The 19,691-nt window shown below is 32.9% G+C and overlaps 2 protein-coding genes across 8 annotated transcripts in view; one reads left to right on the forward strand and one right to left on the reverse strand.

Annotated features, from left to right (window-relative positions):
* The first annotated feature begins 1,820 nt into the window (after positions 1–1,820).
* Positions 1,821–14,775, forward strand: LOC148609629 (heat shock 70 kDa protein 12A-like). 5 transcript variants are annotated; one of them, XM_088540560.1, is made up of 8 exons: positions 1,893–1,915; positions 2,104–2,225; positions 4,931–4,972; positions 5,224–5,325; positions 6,418–6,708; positions 10,594–10,830; positions 13,000–13,159; positions 13,668–14,775. In XM_088540560.1, exons 3-8 carry the CDS (start codon positions 4,931–4,933, stop codon positions 14,708–14,710), a joined length of 1,875 nt encoding a protein of 624 aa, XP_088396686.1. In that variant the 5' UTR covers positions 1,893–1,915; positions 2,104–2,225; the 3' UTR covers positions 14,711–14,775. The 5 variants fall into 5 exon arrangements, with proteins under 5 accessions (XP_088396688.1, XP_088396684.1, XP_088396686.1 ...); XM_088540561.1 differs by lacking the exon at positions 1,893–1,915 and adding an exon at positions 1,916–1,932; XM_088540562.1 differs by lacking the exon at positions 2,104–2,225 and having other exon boundaries at positions 1,821–1,915.
* LOC148609630 (thiamine transporter 2-like) overlaps positions 14,222–19,691 on the reverse strand; it is a 29,451-nt gene continuing 23,981 nt past the window's right edge. For all 3 annotated transcript variants that reach the window (XR_015914443.1, XR_015914442.1, XR_015914441.1), the window contains exon 10: positions 14,222–14,357. The gene's annotated coding sequence lies outside the window, so the exon portion shown is untranslated. The remainder of the gene's footprint in view (positions 14,358–19,691) is intronic.

Consider the following 19,691-nt stretch of genomic DNA (forward strand, 5'->3'; position numbering starts at 1 on the left):
ATGTACGCGCGTTCACTTATCCTTTCGTTTATTTTTCCTAACTTCCAGTTATGTCCTTGTTTGTGCTCAAAGTACACGGTCACCAATAGCTAACGGTGGTAAGTCTCTTGCTCGTCTGTCATACCATTTCTTGACAGAGTGTTTTTGTGAGGATCGCAAACTAGTATTCGGTTCATGGTTTGTATTTCTAGTTGAAATCATCGAATCATAACTTAAATGAGCACTATGCAAACGGCTTTTAATATCAGCCCTCAGTGATATAGGTAACAAGATTGCTTCCCCTTTCACGATTATTCCTTGTTCAATACTCAGGTCATCACGACATTCAAAATACGGCAGTGCGGAGTATGGAACATTATCTCTGTCCTCTGGCCAGCCTTCATTTATGATTTGCATAAGTGTTTGTAAGCCAGAGTCCTCAGCCGTAGCACTTCTCACTTCCTGAATTCGTGCATCGGGTATGTCTTCAAATGAGTTCATTTGCATGATTCTGGGCCGCTAGCTTTCTGTAGTAGTGTCATTTTCCAAAAAAAGCCCTACTTAAAGTGTCAGCAAGTACTCGATTTACTCCTTTAAAATCTGAATTCAATGTCGCATCGGAATAACTTCATCATTATATCCTGTAGACGTTTTGTGGTTCTATTTCACGGTTTACTAAGTTTCGATTTACTAAGAATGTGATCCAGAGACAAAGAACCAGACTCACACGACAAAGAACATAAGAAACTAAAATCATACAAACAAAGTAGCAAAAGCAAATAAAAAACTCGGACTCCACTAAAAACTGGGAGCATGGACAAGGTGCCCTTGTAAGGTAAGCGCCCTAGGCTTTTCTAGAAACACCCGCCGAGTTGCTTATAAAAAGTCAAGTCCGAGGTAGACAAAAGAGGAAAGGAAAACTATGACACGTCGAACAAATCAGTTTTCATAGCGCAGATGGATACACAGTAACGGTATACGAGTTCATGATGACGACCATAAAATTTCTGTAGTGATGACTTCAATCTTGTAGCAACATAATCCTGTTCCAGAAGCCTGTTTGTTAGAATTCTAGCGATATAAAAAAGATCTGACATAATGTATGAGTTGTGATATGAACACTCCATACGCAGGTGCTGATGAGATGCTGCTACAGATGAAAACAAAATTGACAATTCTGACTGAAAAGTCATCACGTTTGTCGTAAAGTTTGGTTAATAGTTTTCCTTTACCATCGATTTCTAAGTGTAGGTCAAGCTATGAGGCTGACTTTACGGTGTCTGTAGTATCCTTTATCTCAAGTTCTTTGGGGTAGATGCGATGTATCAAATACCAAAAACATATAGCGGAAACTGAGATTAAAGGATTTAGCTAAATGATATTCTTTGTTTCGGATCAGATCAGATATAAAGTCAGCCTCATAAGAGTGAAGGAATAGATCAGCAAATTGAGGAGCACAATTTGTTCCCATTGGAATGCCGAACGTTTATTGAAAAACGAGTCCACCACACTGGACAAATATGTTGTCGATTAAGAACTCAAGCCTTTTGTAAACATCGTTTTCGGTATATTTGGAAGATGATTTGGAATTATTTCTTACAAAGTATGAGGAATCTCTACCAAGAACTAAAAAAAATCAAAATTGATTTATTAAATCTATATTAAAAATGGAATTATTTCTTACAAAGTATGAGGAATCTCTATCAAGAACTATAAAAACAAAATTGATTTAAAAAAATCAAATGGTTGCTTCCGTAGTTTTTAGATATGAGAAAGTTCACACCAAGCATAATAAAAAAAGATATGATTTGTAGTGGTTATGTAATGCAAATGATAACCAAAAGTAGAAAGGCCATTAAACTGAGTTTATGAATGAGGACAGTTTTATCTCTGTGGGTTCATACAGATAACAGTCAAGGAAGAAAATCCATTGTTGGTAAGGATTTATGGCAGGTATATTTTTAACGAATGACATGTTCTGATTTTTCAGAATACAGTGATAATCACATGAAAGTTAAAAATGTTACTATCCTTTACACTGATGTGTTTGGTTTTGAATAATCGGTAAAATATTTGAACTAAAAATACAAGTTAGATTCACACTCAACAATCTTTAACGTTTAGCCAAATGAAACTTTGTAACCAATTGGGAAGAATTAGTGGGATAGCATGGTCATCAATCACAAAAACTGAAACGAAAAGCAGAGGCGTTGTCTTCTTTCAAGGTCAAATCAAATCAAATCAAGGTAAGTCGAAAGATCTTTAATCTAAAAAGAATGTATGCATTGAGTGTTTCTACGAACATATTTGTCAGTCAATTGTTTAACCATCCGTCACCAAATCTAACACACAACTCTTATGAAATACAAAAAAAAATCACTCATTTTCAAAATCAAATTTCACTATGCTGCACTCGTGTATTAGTGAGTTACCTCTCATCCGTAGCATTAGAGCTTAATACAAGGGATGATGTAAAAAATACTCATACTCAAAACCGAAACTATGCCACATTCATCTCCCAAGAACGTCTACTAAATGTTTGGGCTTTTTTAAATCTTTGTAACACTGCATATTTCGGTAAATAATCTTTGATATACATCGGGTCAGACATGTGTGATTAATGGACTGTTCTTCACGAAAATGCACAGGCATCAACCCAGTTGTTGCTAAATACAAAAATATCACTTACAATGTATATAAATATTGAAAATTTCTGTATGATTTACACGTGTCTCAACGCAAGGAGAAATTTCTCATCATCAGCATATTATAGAGTAATCAATGGAACCAAAATTCTAACGAAAATAAAAAAAAATGTAGTATAATGACAAAGACCAGACAGGGAAACAGACACAAAACAAAGAACATAAATTGACAAAAATAATACGTGCAAAGCAACAAAGGTAAATGGGCAACTCGGACTAAAAACTGGAAGCATGGACCAGGTGCATCAATAAGGCAAGCGTCCTTTGCTTTTCTAGAAACACCCACCCAGTTGCTCATAAAAAGTCAAGTCCGGAGTTGACGAAAGAGGAAAGGAAAACTATGGCACATTGAACAAATCGGTTCTCATGGTGCAAATTGATACCCCGTAACGATCTACGATTTCATGACGACCATACAAAAACTCTGTAGTGACGACTTCAATCTTGTAGCAACATACCCTGCTCTGTGAAAACCTAACTGTAAGAAGTCTAGATCGAAACAAAAAGCCTGTGTAGTGAGACAAGTTCTGGCTTCACGTATGAGTTGTGGTTGTTGTATGAAAACTCCATACGCAGGTGCTTAAGGGATGTTTTTATACATCTTAATCCAACAATAAATATTCAACACGAGAATTACTAAAAACAATCATATCGAATCCAGCACCGAGCAGTGCAATACAAAGAATGAAGACTCAGTCTTTTTTGCACTTAAATTTTGAATTGTTGTAACAACGCTATTTTAGCGATATTTGCCAAAATGTTTACACTAGTACAACTCATTTTTTATTAAACGATGGCGTAGTACATATCCTATTTTGTTTTGTTTTAATATGAATGGCCTTTTGATTCCTCAATTAAGGTGGATTCCTCACTTAAACAACATTTTAAACTATTAAATAGAATGTGATGATTGTTTTTTTAGAAATATCATATTGATAATTGATAAAGATTCATATGGTGAATCACATAAAACCATTGCGCACTTCCTATTTCAATTTTAAAAATCATTTAATGGAATTTGATTTAATCACCACATTTTTTTTTATCATATTATATCCTTAAGGATGTCAAATTTTATTTTTCAATCTTAGTTCTTTTCAGATGAGTTTCCTATACATGATGTCTGCAGAGAAATAAGGAATATCCTCTAATTTCCTAGTTATATCTTCTGGTTTGTTAATGTTCACGAGAAAGCTCTATTGGCATAGTTAAAATATTTCTATACAATAGAAGTCTTTATTAGTCCTTTGTTATAACAAACTTTAAAGCAGCTCGGCGGGTGTTTCTAGAAAAGCAGAGGACGCTTACCCTACCAGTGCACCTGGTTTCTCTTGATTACTCCTTAAGTTATCCTGACTATGTACATGTGTATGTACTTACAAAACAAATGAGTGATCCATACAACGAAAAATTAGTTAATAAGTATCAATTCTTTTCCTATAGACTTCCATTCTTATGTATCCATGCATAGTGATATAACATTAAATGTTTTATTACTTGATTATTTCATAGATACATGTACTTCAAATGTTTTATCACGAGTACATGCTATCTATAAAATATGCGGAAGATGGATACGAAATTTATCAGATGTGTATTGTACTGTTTATCTCCAGAAAAAGATACTAATATTGTTTTGTCAAAATCAAATACACTTTATCAAAATGCTTAAACAAAATGTAACTTAGGGGAAAAATAACAGTAAGAAAAGTAGATAATATCAAATGAAATAATACTCCGGTGAGTTTTTGGATAAATAGAGTAGACGAAACTGAGTGTAAGATATGGTTGATGTTTGCACGTTCAACAAATCTCGTACATATAAACCATAAAAGAATTAGACTTATGCTTTGTGTCATCGACGTGTCTTAATTCAATTCAAACATTTAGTCAGATGTCAAATTGTAATAATTTGTATTGCCCGCTTTATTTTTTGTTTTTGTACCTGAAGACCTTTTCATATGTGTTCAGATTAACAATCTGCCACTTTACTTATGAATTTCATATATTAGTACATATACCTACGTTTTTTTTTTGAAGTTCAGCTGTAGTTTTGTCATCTGCATAATTTTAAATAGAATGACCATAAAATCAAGTTATTGTCTAAATGTAATATGCAGTGACAAGGGTCTAATGTTAAAGAATTATTGCACGGTACAAATTGATACTGATAAAATCAGCATATTAAGATTGCATGCATGTTTTTCCCTTGAAACACTAACGCATTATATTTTAAATTATTTCAGATGGAGAAAATAAAGAAGATGGGAAATTTATTGAGTCGAAAGGTAAAATGAAAATAAAGAACAGCATATTGGTTTATGTTTTTGTTCTATTTTGTTATTTGTTTGTTCTTCTGTCTTTGTCTGTTTTTTTTGCTTCAAATTGTTATCAATATTGTTTTATTGAATATTAATCAAATACTTCTTTCAATATACGAAAAAGAGCAAAAGAAGTGATTTTTAAATTAAAATACAGTCAAATACGAGCATATTATTTATAAAAAGAAGTGTTTATGATATTTACGAAAAACAAAAAGAAGGGGAAGAAGAAACAAAGGGAAAGATCAAAACCGGAAGAGTACAGATTCGAGTCCATCAACACAGACTCTGGTGAAGATAAAGCCAAAACTTCGTTGGAGGTAAGTGTCACTTGAAACTCCTGAAATTAATGAGTTTGGGCGCACAGTGTGTCCTGCAATCCGATGAACTCCAGTAAGGTATTTTTTGTTCCGTTCATAATTATCTCAAAAACACAGTTTTCAAAAACAAATGGCAGTTTAACTTTGTATGTATGATTTTAGTTACTTTATATTCTTTGTTATGTATATCTGTTTTCAATGTCTGGTCTTTGTCCCTGGATTACATTCTTTTGATTACTGCTATGGCCTTGTTTCCCTTGATTACTCTTAAAAATGCCAACAAAACAACAAGGCGTGATAGTATTGTACTAAACACAAAATGAGTGTAGATATCTGTTTATTTCTTCATGATATTAAATTATATATGGAATTTCGTTAAAATGTAAGGCAGCCAATTCAGAAGAGTGAATCCATTCCAACGTGGAAATGTGCCTATCGAGATTGTTTAAGATTGCACTAAATAGGTCAAAGCAGACAAAAGACATTCTCCTGCTTTTTTCCATATAAATTTGTACCAGTGGTAACTAATAAAATAATCGGGTTCCATGAAAACATCCGTTGTTTTCCCCATAAACGTAAAAAGCATACCATATATGCTCATTTGTGCAAAAATTACATGTATGCATATCTGAATAAAAGAGAAAAAAGTTCGTTCAGGACCTTTTATACTGATTACTAAAACATTTCTTATTCTTACATAATTACTTCATCATTTACACAATTCGGACTTTTAAATGATGATAAAACCCTCACACCACAGGGCTGACTGCAGCTGGCTAAACATAATATTAAACTCAGGACTAGGCTAATCTAATTTCTCTAATTTAATTAAAATAACACAAAACTAGGCAATTTGCGGCTGAAAAATGGCATTTCATTGTTTTATCAATATAGAATAGAGTTAAGGTGGAATGGTAAAAGAGATTTCTTGATTTCTTCGTAAATAAATATTTTTGAATTGTGCATAAACGTTGTATGGTACAGTCAATCATGTTAAGATGACAAACAATAAGAGTATTAATCATACATTTTTATAGAAATGCGCAATGTAACAATTCAGCAGATACGTTACTGCAAATCTCATAATTGTAGGCTGCTTCAAGCCATAAACAACTGTTCGTAGCTGCCATAGACTTTGGTACGACATTTTCTGGATATGCGTACTGTGCAAGACAAGACAAGAGTAAAATTTATATGCCTATTTGGGAAGCACCGGGACATTGTACTTACAAAGCCCCTACTTGTGTGTTGCTGAAACCAGACAGATCTTTTCATACTTTTGGATATGATGCAGAGGAGAATTTCCATATCAAGCAAGACAAGGATGATTTTCGTAGTTGGTACTTTTTCAAGAATTTCAAGATGTTATTATATACGAAAAAGGTAAACTGTTGCTGTATTCTATCAGTAACGTTTATTTCACAGAGAGTCCCATCTGTAACTTCAGGATGATAGAGTTGGTCTTCCCTTGATTATATGACCATCACCTGATGAAACACCATAGATAATTGACAGGGAGATTTAAACTTCTTATTATACAATTCATTCATCTAATTAGTGATCAACTTAGTTTATTTTCCTTTTTTAGTAAAATGTAACAAATGCAAATTGTTAAAGCCCCAGAAATATGTTTTAGTTTTAAACTTATCCATGCAATAAGATTTAGTATGAAAAGTAACTTGGGATCTTATAGTGTAGGCTGTTTTGAAACAATTTACTGTATGACTGAGGTTAGATCGGAATTGGTATAGAAAACATTATTTAAAAATCACAGAAAATTAAAAACATGAGGCAACATGAGTCATAAATTTCAATGTTCATTTTTTAAATATGAACAGAATCTAAAGGGGAGCTGTTCACTTACATTCACTTTCAAATAAATGGAGTGTCAAAAGGAAACACATGAACAAACAAAACATTTAATTTGTTCCTGATGCCTCTTTAAGTTTGAAGAGTAAGCTGTAAACCCAACACAAAGTTGCTATTTGATAATTTCATCTGATGTAGTTTGCTTAAAACATTATTAGATGCTTTAAAAGTAATTCTAATAATTCTCAGAGTTGCGGTTGATATGGCGGCTGATATTTTACTTCTATCCAATACTGTCTCAATAAAAGTGGCAAGTAGTGGTTGACAATATTTGAAGAATGAAAGGCACACTTTTCCATTTTATGACGCCCATGATGAATACAGAGCAGGGATGCCTGTTGCTAGTTTGTTATTGTTCATGTCCAGTGCCTCTTAGCTATCACATTAAAAAAAATCTATTTCTGATCTTGAGTGCAGTAAACTGATCTTAAACTTAACGTTTGAAGCATATTTTGGCAGTTTTATATCCTTTTTTATCTTTCTGATTCATGTACTCAGTTTTCAGTGGAGTCCGAATTGCTAATTTACCTTGTATGTATTATTTTTATTATTTCATGTTTTTTGTTGTGTGTTCCATATCTGGTCTTTATCACTGCATTACATTCTTTTGATTTCCGCTAGAATCTTGATTCCCTTGGGTACTCGTTACAATAACTTCAATTTGCTGTTGTTTCAATAACACTACTTTTGTTATTTTTTTTTGTGTTAATTTTGTTAATTTTGTAAGTGATAAATTCTAAAAATTCTTCAAATTTTGCTTTCAGTTGGGATTTTTGACCATTTTTTATAGAAATACCCAAGATCATTGACACGTGAATGTGACAAATCCTTAACAGAGGGTTGACTTTGCTCATTAGATTTTTCATTTTCTAGAGATTTATTCCTAATTTCATTGTATGTGATTGAAGGCTTATTTTTCTTTAAGAACTCAACACAAGCCACTACATCTTCATTCATGAAATCTCTCACGATTCGTCATTAATTGATAGACAATTTAGATGATGGGAGTTCATGTATATCAAAGCTTAGTCAGATAAGTTTCTAGATGTGATTAAGAAGCTTGATGCTTCAATGATCAAACAGAAAAAAAACTAGAAATTCATGTTTAAGCTCATAGAACAGATGACAACAAAGGCTTATCACAGTGAACAAAAGGCCCTTGCTCATCCCGCAAGTTTTGTGGAAAGAAATGAAACACAAAAATGAAGTTGGGAAAATAAGAAATTAAAAAAGGAAAAAGAAAGCAAGGAAATACAGTCAGTATTATTTGAAGTGAAAACTGAAATGGATAACATTGATTAATTTTAACAAAAATCTCAGACATTTTCCATGTTTGCTATAAAACTAAAATTTAAGACTGTTTTTTTTTTTCAGTAAAGTATGCAATTCAAAGCAATTTGCTGATGTGTAACTTGCATGCTTTAAATGATTATTTTGCTGGTGAGATTCCGAAACGAGACTCAACTGATGACATTATACTCGGCGGCACATAAATAAGATACTGTTAAAATTTGAATAAAAATATTTTCTACGACTTTATTGACACCAACCGTTGTTTAAATTGTCTTAAATGATGTGCTCATTCGTTTAGCCAAACGGCTTCTCCCTAAACATTGAATCGTTATATTCCTGTGAGATTTTAATTCTCGTTCCCAATTTTTACATTGTCAAAAGTCGGCCATGTTTACAGTGATCGGGTTGCTAGGAGATGTTGTTTACGTTTAAATGGTTTGTCAAAAAACCGAAGAACCCAGAATGCATTTCGGCGTACGTTCAGATATCTCGGATTTATTTTACGCGAACAACGTACAATACCGAGAAGTTGATCAAGCAGACGATTGTCACCGGAATTGGAAGGGAACTTACGAACTTCGTTTGTAAACAAATCGTCCCGTAGAAACCAACATGGCGGATATTAGTATGGGATTTTCCCGTAAGGATTTGTTACGCACCATTTAAGCCAATAAGCGACTAACACGTCGTGCATATATACGAACTATCTTCAGATTAAATAAAAGAGAAACAACTCTAGCGGTAAGTCCCAACAGTTTAACAAGTAGAGCGTCAATTTGAAATTGTGCTGCATGGGACGTCGAGTATATTGAATTTTCAAAAGCACTTGACTCAAGTAAGAAAAGAAAACATTCTTTTAAAATATGTGATGAGGGAAATAACAACCATCCTCCTGTAAAGATTCATGATACAACATGTACCATCACAAAATCTACAAAAACTGTATCAGTAACTCAGAATTGTAGAACATCCTAATATTACATACCTAATGGATACACACAGATGTTCTACAACCCCTATTACTTTTATCAACAGCTTCAGCAGTACCTACCACCATTACTTTCAAATCTTTCATCATTAAATCCCCCTCTTCCAAAAGGACAACCTCTTTAGTGACTTACTAGTTAAATAAACTTTCTCGCAATAGAAAATTAAAAGAAAGGTTTGACAGAGTGAAAATAGTATTTTTTCTGTTTTACTTCTTTATACAGATAATGGTAAATATTGCTATGTAAAGTCAAACTGTGGTTGGACTAAGGAAATATCTGAATATTTAAAAGAAACAGCTTAAATAGCACATCAAAAACATACACACACATATGTGGATATAAATGTCGTCCATCTTCTTTTAACAGGAAATTAAAAAAAAAAAAAACAAAAACAAAAAAATATCAAAAAATAACGTAAAACAGTCCTAAGTTGAGCACATTACATACAATAGGGAAAAACAGAAAAAAACACCAAAAAAAAAGGAAAACATATACTCAAATGTTATCACAAAAGACGAACTTTAACACATATGTTGATGAACTTTAATCTCTTCGTTAAATGTCCAGTCAATTACCTAAGGTATTTTATTAGGTAAGGGTCATATAATCATAGGAAAACTCTGTCCCCTTAAATTACAGATGGTAATCTCTGTAATGTCGTTGTTTTGACAAAAAGACATTTTAATTGGTTCTTCTATTGAAGTATTATTAAAAGTTGATCCATTCATTATCAAGTTTTATCTTTTAAAAAAAATATTTTATTTTATCGATTATCAGTACTTTCTTCCTTGAATCTTGTTGATGAATATTCTTTTTCTCTCTAACATGACAAGATATTCGAAAATATCTGTCAAAACATTGAGTGTAATTGGGACGTCATAAGATCTTCTTCGTGATTTTGAATGTACTAAAAGTGTACGACAAAGTTATAAAATGAATAAATTAAAATGTTTCAAAATGACATAATTTATTACTGATACACAAAATAAAAGTTACTCTCGATTTTGATATTCTCATTTTCTATATATAATTATTTGTTTTCTCTGATTTCTTATTTCTATTGTTACTTTTTTTTCATATTTAAACGGGAATTCTTATTGGTTTTGTTTAATTGAAGGATATATTGGATTCAGAAACAGAAGTAGAGGACGAAATGGCTTCAACGTGTAAAACTAAAATGAAAGCTGTGGATGTCTTTGCTGTCGTTATAAATTATTTTCGAAACGAATGTTTAAAAAAAATACAGCTTGCTCATGATAATCCAATAGTAGACAGTGATATCCATTGGGTATTGACAGTTCCAGGAATCTGGAACATTAAAGCAAAACAGTTCATGAGAGATGCAGCATTAAAGGTAATTGGCTTTTCATTTGCTCTCACGTCATTGTGGTATTACTAAGCCAGCTTCGATAAGTCTTAACCGAGATCAAGTACGTTGGATATTCAATGTTCGATATTCGACATTCAAATTTTTCACTATCAAACTGAATATCAAATGGTAAAATGTTACCGTTTGAAATTCGTTTGATTTTCATTTCTGACTATTTTTAAGAATGTAAACTCCAAATGAATATCAATTAAATATCCAACTGTTGTTATTTTTCTTTCTGTTCGATATTCGTTTGATATTCGTTTGATATTCGTTTCCGGTTTATATATTGAATATAGAACGGATTTGAATATCAAACTGGATATGAAAAAGGCTTTGGTCTGTTCAATATTCGTTTGACATTCGTATGTTTAGATACGAGTATAACACACGTTTTCTCATCAGGTTAGCCCTAAATAAAGTTAGAATGAATTATTTGTGTTATCCTGACGACTTAATTAATATGCATAAATGAAAACCGGAAGTAACACCCACTTACCAGATATGGAAGTGCTACGTCATTGGTTCTCAATCTCAATTTGGGTGCATTGCAAATGTATACATGTAACCGAATAAATAATAAAAAATAGCTTGTATATATGAGTGGTCCAATGATCTGTGTATGAGTTCGTTAATCGTGTTCAGAAAGTAAGAAGACTAAAGTTCTTCTCGTTTTCTGCCAGCTTTTCATTTTCTATAGGCATACATCCCTGAGTGAAGAAAACAAAACTACTTTGCACACTATTCTTAGGACTTAAACAGGAAGGTACAACTAAAATAGTCATACTCTGTGTATCGTCCTTTCTTTGCCGCTGGGTTATATCAATTAACAAGCCAAGTAGACCTAATTATGATCAACAGAAACCTTTTCTGGTAAGAACAAAATTTTTTTTATATGTGTCAGTGAAAACTTTTAATTATCTATAGCAAAAAAAGATTTAGAACACGAGGAAGCTTCAGCACGAAACACTTATGGGTTCTCAAATAAAATTATCAAAAACCAATAAAAATAAACATGTTAATATTTTCCTAAAGCCGTACTGGCGTGGCACTGGTACACTTGGTAGGAGTAACGTTCCGTAACATGGATGAAATCAATATTTTCATTGAAGATCGGAAGAGTAAAAATCTTGGAATGTGAATTTAATTTACTTCATGTAAAAAATTCGATGGAACATGACAGAACATAAGAAAATATATCTTGGTAATCTCCGAAAAGAAGTGGTGTCGTCTCTCTGTGGATTCTAGTCTCCATACAGGTAATAATTAAATATTCCTGTCATTGTATATCATTTTCTTCTCAAAATGGTTTAAATCGATACAACTGTAAGTATATATTCGCTGGCAACCCAAAACTTTCAATATTTTCACTCTCAGTTGTAGAAATCATGTAACAAAATGCAGAAGCCCCACGCATTTCGACCACTCGATCTATGAATTGAGAACCAATGACGTAGCATGGTCACGTGACCACATGGCTAATTAAAATTCCAATGGGACTTCGTCGGATTTTAATCAATTTATCGTCAATTAAACTACGTAAATGACTGCAAGGGGCGTTTTATAAATATATATACAAACGTCTCAGAATGTGATGACTCTATTCCCTACACTGCTCCATCGGATCAAATTTATACAGGGAAGATATGTAAACGTATAGAAAGGTCTGAAACATTCCCAACGATGTTAGAACTGTCAAATTTGCGAAGCCAAATTTTGGTCGTTTCCTCAGCGGGACTCGAACTCGTACAGCTGTGACATCTATGGCAACATTGCCTGCACTGAGTCCAGATCCCTAGACCACTCGGCCAGCTAGGCTATATTTATATATATAATGTGTAATAAATCAAATAAACCAAGAACTGAAAAAAAATATTGTGGCACGTCTCCTTTACAACAAGAAAGCAACGTTTGTGTAAAAAACATTACAAAAATCTACTTTGCAAAAAAAACATTGTCGATCAATTAACAAAACCTCATATTAGTTATATTCACTGTTAATTGGTGGATTACAAGGGGTGTGTGTGTGTTTTCATTAGATATTTCCTTTAAACTTTGGTTTTTCTCCAAATGAATCATTAATAATTCCTTATTATGTCATTTCGGTGGTATTCGAGACTTCCCTCTACAATTGAAATTTTTTTATATCCGAAGGCTGGCATTGTCAATGATCAGCTGAGTTTGGCTTTAGAACCAGAAGCAGCGTCTCTGTACTGCAGAAATTTGTCAATGTTTATTGAGGAAAGTAAGGACAAAGGGAAAACTATTTCTCAATTGAAGATTGGTGAAAAGTATATAGTTCTTGATCAAGGTGGTAAGTCGTCTGTTGTTAGTGTTACAGTGTAATAAACACAATTGATAGATGATCAAATATAAAACAAAAATACTAATGAATCTTTACATGCATCAAGTAAATAAAATTCTTACAGAAAAATATATACATCTTGACTTGAAACTTATTGTTACTGTGGTAACAGAGAAAATACAAGTTTATAGTTCAAGAAACGTAGGCAAAGCAATGAAAAGGTTAACATACAACCAAGAACGGGCAGAAATATAAAAAAAGATATACCGAAAACAAAATTTAAATGAAAGTGGACATTCACGATTCAATTTCCAACAATTTGAACATCAACATGGTGAATAAAATGAGATACTGAACGGTAGCAGGTAAACCAAATTGGTGTATGTGTAGATGAGTTTATTATATGTTCATTCAGTCAATTTATTAATTGCAGAGCGTATTTTAAAAGTATGATTCAAACACCGTATGTATTTCATTTCTTGAAATTTTCATTATCGTATACCACAACTATTTATAGGTGGAACTATTGACCTTACCATACATGAAGTAGCATCAGAATCTACACTGAAGGAAATTCACCAAGCTTGTGGTGGGGGTTGGGGATCAAACACAATAAATGAGACTTTCCAGTCGTTTGTATTAGAAATATTTGGAAATGATGTAATTGATAAAGTAAAGAAAGAAGAACCAGATGACTACTATGACCTTCTTAATGCTATTGAGAAGAAGAAAATAACATTTACACCTGAAGGTGAAGGCAAGGGTGTTACATTCAAAGTTCCATTTAGGTTCATCGAGTATTGTAAATCCAATGATAGCTTTCATAATGGTAATTGGAAAAATAAATATACAGATAATGTTTCCTTCTGCAAAGACAAAATGACAATCAAAAATACATTATTTATGTCATGGATAAACAAAACTGTTTTAAATGTTGTCAGTTTTATGCAGGATATATTTGCAAAAGAACACTTAAGAGACATTGATAAAATCTTTGCAGTTGGTGGGTTTTCTAAATGCAATATTCTGATGGAAAAATTGAAAGAAGAATTTTCACGCGTTACTTTTATAACTCCAGAGGATAGCGATATTGCTGTTTTAAAAGGCGCTATTCTTTACGCATTTAATCCAAGATGCATTTCCTGTCGCGTCGCACAATGCACGTATGGTATTTCAATGCAAATGCCTCATGATCCAATAAAATACCCTGGAAAAGAAAATGTCGTAGGTATGAACAAGAGATTGATGGTTGATGACGTGTTCGATAAACATGTAGAAGTAGGACAAATTGTCAACCAAGATGACATTCCAGAAGAACACGAATACTTTCCAACTATCAAAGATCACACTTCTATTACTCTGGAAGTTTTTGCCTCTTCTAAAAGAAACCCTATTTATACGGATGATGAGTTCTGTACTTTTCTTGGGGTTCTTCAGTTTGATTTAAAGACAAGAAGTAGAGTGTTTGTACGTATGCACGCAAGTGGAACAGAGTTGGTTGCTATAGCTCGTGAGGAAAAGACAAATAATGAGTTCAAAGGCTATTTCAGTCTCATCTGATTATGATTTGCAACTTTTGTAAAATGTAATTCTTGTAAAATTGTATACAATCTGTAATGCTAGTATTCTTGTCTTTAATTTACGCTTGCCTGTCATGAAGGTCGTTTTTTTTTATCAGGGAAAGACCGACAAACAGTTCATTTAACTTGTTATATAGCACAACGGAAATGTATAAGAGTCTGATATTTTATGACAAAACACTTGAAATTTATGTTCGGACTGCCTCAAAACAGCTTTATTTCAATAAAATGAGACAAAATTTTTGAATGGACCTAACCGTATAATACTACCTAAAGAATATTCGGCCTTACGGCCTTTGTCAGGGGAAAAAAGTATTCAAAAGAAGGCCAACAAATGCCGACCCACACCGCAGAGAAATATGCTCATGATGTTCTGAAATTGGTATCGCTTGATATAAAACCAAAAAAAAAAAAAAAAAAAAAGATCGGCACTGCTTCATTGCAAAAACAACTTCCTCTTTGAGAGATATAACAAAATGTCTCTGAGTAGCAATGACAAGAACACACAGGCTAAATCGACGTCGATAGATCAACCGTACACAGATATAAACGAATCTATACGTTCATATATATAACATCATCAGAACATATAAATACATTCATCAAGGATAATAATGATTTATAACGGTTTGGTGGAGACAAAGATGCTCATGTCAAAGAAAACGATGACCCATTCATGTCGAGACATGAACGCAAGTTAATCTAAGAGGTAAAGTCATAGCAAGATTATTTTGTCAAAACGACATTATGGGGAAAATATGTTAAGATTAAGTGTAAAATTAACAAAATTAACGAAATTACATATTTTATATGAAAGTAGAAATCGCTTTTGTATCTGTTTTGTAATGTGGTTTTAAGTTAAATGTCTGAGGCAACATACAGCTTATATTTACAGAAACAAATGTAACAACTTAAAACTCAAGTAAATCGATGAAATTAGTCTCATTCGCAAGTCAAACATTTGCACACCTGAGAAGATATGCACATGTGTATATTCACCTGTACTTTTCATATGTGTGTAACAGTAAATTTGCTTATTTCTCATAAGTATTTTCATATCTGTACTTCAAAGAAAGCGAAGACCATTTAACGGCAAGGCATGAACGTAAGACAAACAGAGACGTAAATACAACACTAGATTATTTTGTTAAGGCGACAACGTGAAAATAGTGTTGAACATGCAAATTATCAATGATTTTCACCATTTAAGATAAGTGTTCATTACATTTGTATCCGAATCTTGGACACAATGTCAAAATTATGTTTGAAAGGATGTTAGATCAGCAATGTTATTATTTATCATATGGATATAAGTGAATATCTAAATGTACCCTGTATAATAAATTTCGATAATGTGAAATAGGTTTGAAATTGTAATTTACGGAAGCCCATAAGAGTTATTTGAAAAAAGATGTAATATGTCGAAATTATGATATATTATTTCAAAATAACAACATAGCTATGTCTCAATTACGACATAGCTAAGTCGAAATTACTACATAATTATCTCGAAATTACGACATATGATGTCGAAATTACAAATTCGACAACGAATCAATAGCGAGGATTTGAGCGAAGGGCTGTCACATGTTCACGTGGATATTGACTGAATGGCAAACAGTGAAAAGAACAGAGGTACGTATAGAATTATCTGATATTTAATAGGTTGTAGGGGCTAGAATAGGACTAAAGATAAATTTACTTACCATATTTACATATGCAGTTGGCCACTTTACAAACAAAATCCCTTATAAATGTAGCCTAGAATATCTACATATCCCCAAAAGAAATCGGCACTGTTTCCCTACTCTAGTAACAAATGAATCCCAAAAATATATAATTGGCTTGCGTATCTTATCTCCTCGCTTTCTGTCCATGCACCCTTCCGTCTATCACATTATATGTGAACACTCTCGATTCAATATTCTTCAAGGGATTTTGACAAAACGTCGTAGGCAATATCTCGGATTGAGTTGATTTTTGAAGTCAAAGGTTGAGGAGGGAGACACAGGGTGCCATCTTTCCACTTCCCTAATTTTTGTTTTATTCCCCCTCTTTCCATTGTTTTCATTCCATTTACCCTTTTCCCAATTTTTTTAAACACCATTTATATCGCTTCCTAAACTGTTTTACTTCATTTTTCCCGTTTCCCACATGCTTTAAACTCCAGTTTCTCTCTTCCCTATAACGTCCCCCCACCATGAAGGTTTATGATGCAGTAAGACGTATCCATTTTATTTCATTGTTTACATTCTTGTGCACCTTGCGGTCCACTTTAGAATCAACGTGCTTCAAAGGATTTGCTCAAATTTAAAGTATTTATTAGCAATACATTGTGTCTACTTGTTATAAATATCAAAACTGGTCGTCATTCAGTCAATATCCACGTGAACACATGACAGTCCTGCTGGCGATTCCTCGCTATTAATTCGTAACTTCGACATTTTAGGTTGTTATTTCGATATGACTTTATCGTAATTACGACATTACATTTCGTAATTTCGACATCGTATGTGGTACTTTCGACATCTTAAGTCGTAATTTCAACATGGTATGTCGTAATTTGGACGTCGTTTTTTTTTGTCATTTCAACATCTTATGTCGTAATTTCGACTTAGTTATGTCGTAATTTCGACATAGATATGATTTTATTTCGATATAATATGTCGTAATGTCGACATATTTATTTTTTCAAATGTCCCTGATGGGCTTCTGTAGTAATTTGACTTCTTTCCCGAACAAGTCATAACGCTTTTCTTTTGTGAATTCACCTTCATATAATGCCGCTGATGATTCGGAGAACACTTTTGAATTTATTCGAAAACAAAAGTTTAATTAATTATTGAAAATATATATATATAATAAGTAGAATAATGAATGCGTCGTTGTAAACGACTGAAAATGTAATTATCCCACAACTTTTGGAAATTTTATTTTAAAAAAAGCATGAGTTCCATCTATCTTGGAGTTCTCATATTTTGGTTATTCATTTTCCAAACAATTATCTTATCAATTATCCTATTATTTTATATACAGGAGAAATGTGGTGTAAATATTTTCAAGATGTAAAACTAAACAAAATCAATGAGTTTGAAAAATAATAGTTTAAACTCAAGCGACAGTTGCACAAGGATAATATCTGATAAAATGTTAAGACCACTTCCGTTGATTAAAAGGAAAGTAAAGTATAGTTATGTCGCTACAAGACTGAAGTCATCACTACAGAAGTTTTATGGTCGTCATCATGAACTCGTGGATCGTTACAGTGTATCCATTTGCACCATGAAAACTAATTTATTCAACGGGTCATAGTTTTTCTTTCTTTGTTTGTCTACCTCGGACTGTGTTTCTAGAAAAGCAGAGGACGCTTACCCTACCGGTGCACCTGGTCTATGCTCCCAGTTTCTAGTGGAGTCCGACAATGTTTTAAAAAATTATGAATTCAGTAACATTTTGGTGAAGTTGATATAAACAGCTACGTTTTCCGTGAGTTCTAGAGAGAGGAAGTGGAAATTCTACATCAAAGGTATTTCACTATTTAACTCTATAACCTGCCAAATAGTGTCTTATTAAAACAGTGTTTTAAAGGAATCAAAACTAAGCGGGAGTGTTTAAATGGTTTTAAATACAGATGGAAATACAGAAAGAACTGTCACATTGAACGTAGCATATGTAGACCAAAAAAGCATCTTCTGATCCATTGGTTTTTTTTTTACACCATGAATCACTTTTCCATGGGCAGTGTCTGCATTTTATATGGACTGGTACTTAAATACTTAAATTTTTATGAACTCTTGGATCATAACGCGGTATCCATGTGCACCATGAGAACCGAATTGTTTTCTACGGCATGATTTTCCTTTCCTGTTACGCCTTCCCTGTACTTGACATTTAAAGAATAATAAATAGGCGGGTGTTTCAGGGAAAACAGAGGACGCTTATCCTACCGGTGCACCTAGTCAATGCTCCCAGTTTTTATTGGAGTGCTTGTTGCTCCTTTCTTATGTTCCATACGTCAATTTGTTTATTTCATATTCTTTGCCTAGTCTTTATCCCTTGATTATATTCCTCTGATTTCTGCTAAAACTTTGGTTTCCTTGATAACTTACACATATTACTGTAACTATGTCAAGTTCAATTAAAAAAGGTTGCAAAAGGTTGGACACAGCTGATTAGCCCCATCCTTAGAAGGCATCATCCAACTGCTCTCATTCGTAATAGCATGGATCAGATAGTACTTAATAAAAAGGTCAAATATGAATATTTTGTCTGATTATGGTGATATAAAGCTGTTCTGGGGCAATAAAAAGTGAAACTGTTTTGTGCTAAATGAAGTACATGTTTTTAATCCTTGATTTGTTAAGGTTCAAGACATTGATCAGTGCAATGAAGCCTTAAAATAATAAGCCATGGCAGCATGATGGAAAAATAACAATTATTCTAGTAACAAATTAGGGATAGATTTCCAAAACTTACAGTTAAATACAATATTTCATACACTTACATACTATTACTTGAGCAAAATGCATAGAAGATGTTTGAAAAGGTAAATAAAATATTCTTAAATCTATTCATTCTGCTCACCCTTTCAGTTCATGTGAAAGTAGGTTTCTTGCAAAATATTCAAGATACTTAACACGCAAAAATTGCTTTCCTGCATTAAGCTAGTATATTACTGAAAATTTTACTTTTTAATTTAGGTTTAACAAAAGTAAACCAGGTTTTGTATACAAAGCGTACTATCTGAATGTAACTGTAGTGCATGCTGATGCTTTGAAATCTTACATTGCATGACATAAAACCACCCAGGATAACAAATGCAATCGTGCAAAAAAAGAACAACAGTGCTAAAAGCAACTTCGCCTTTGTGGGACAGAACCAAAGTTTTTGAAGTAGTAATGACAGATAAATCATTTTTGAACTCTGCACAAGCGCTGTTTTGTAAACACAATCATGTTTAG

This window comes from Perna viridis, chromosome 8 (genome assembly GCF_037379345.1).
Source record: "Perna viridis isolate PV_CMFRI_1.1 ecotype Kerala chromosome 8, ASM3737934v1, whole genome shotgun sequence".
NCBI lineage: Eukaryota > Metazoa > Mollusca > Bivalvia > Mytilida > Mytilidae > Perna > Perna viridis.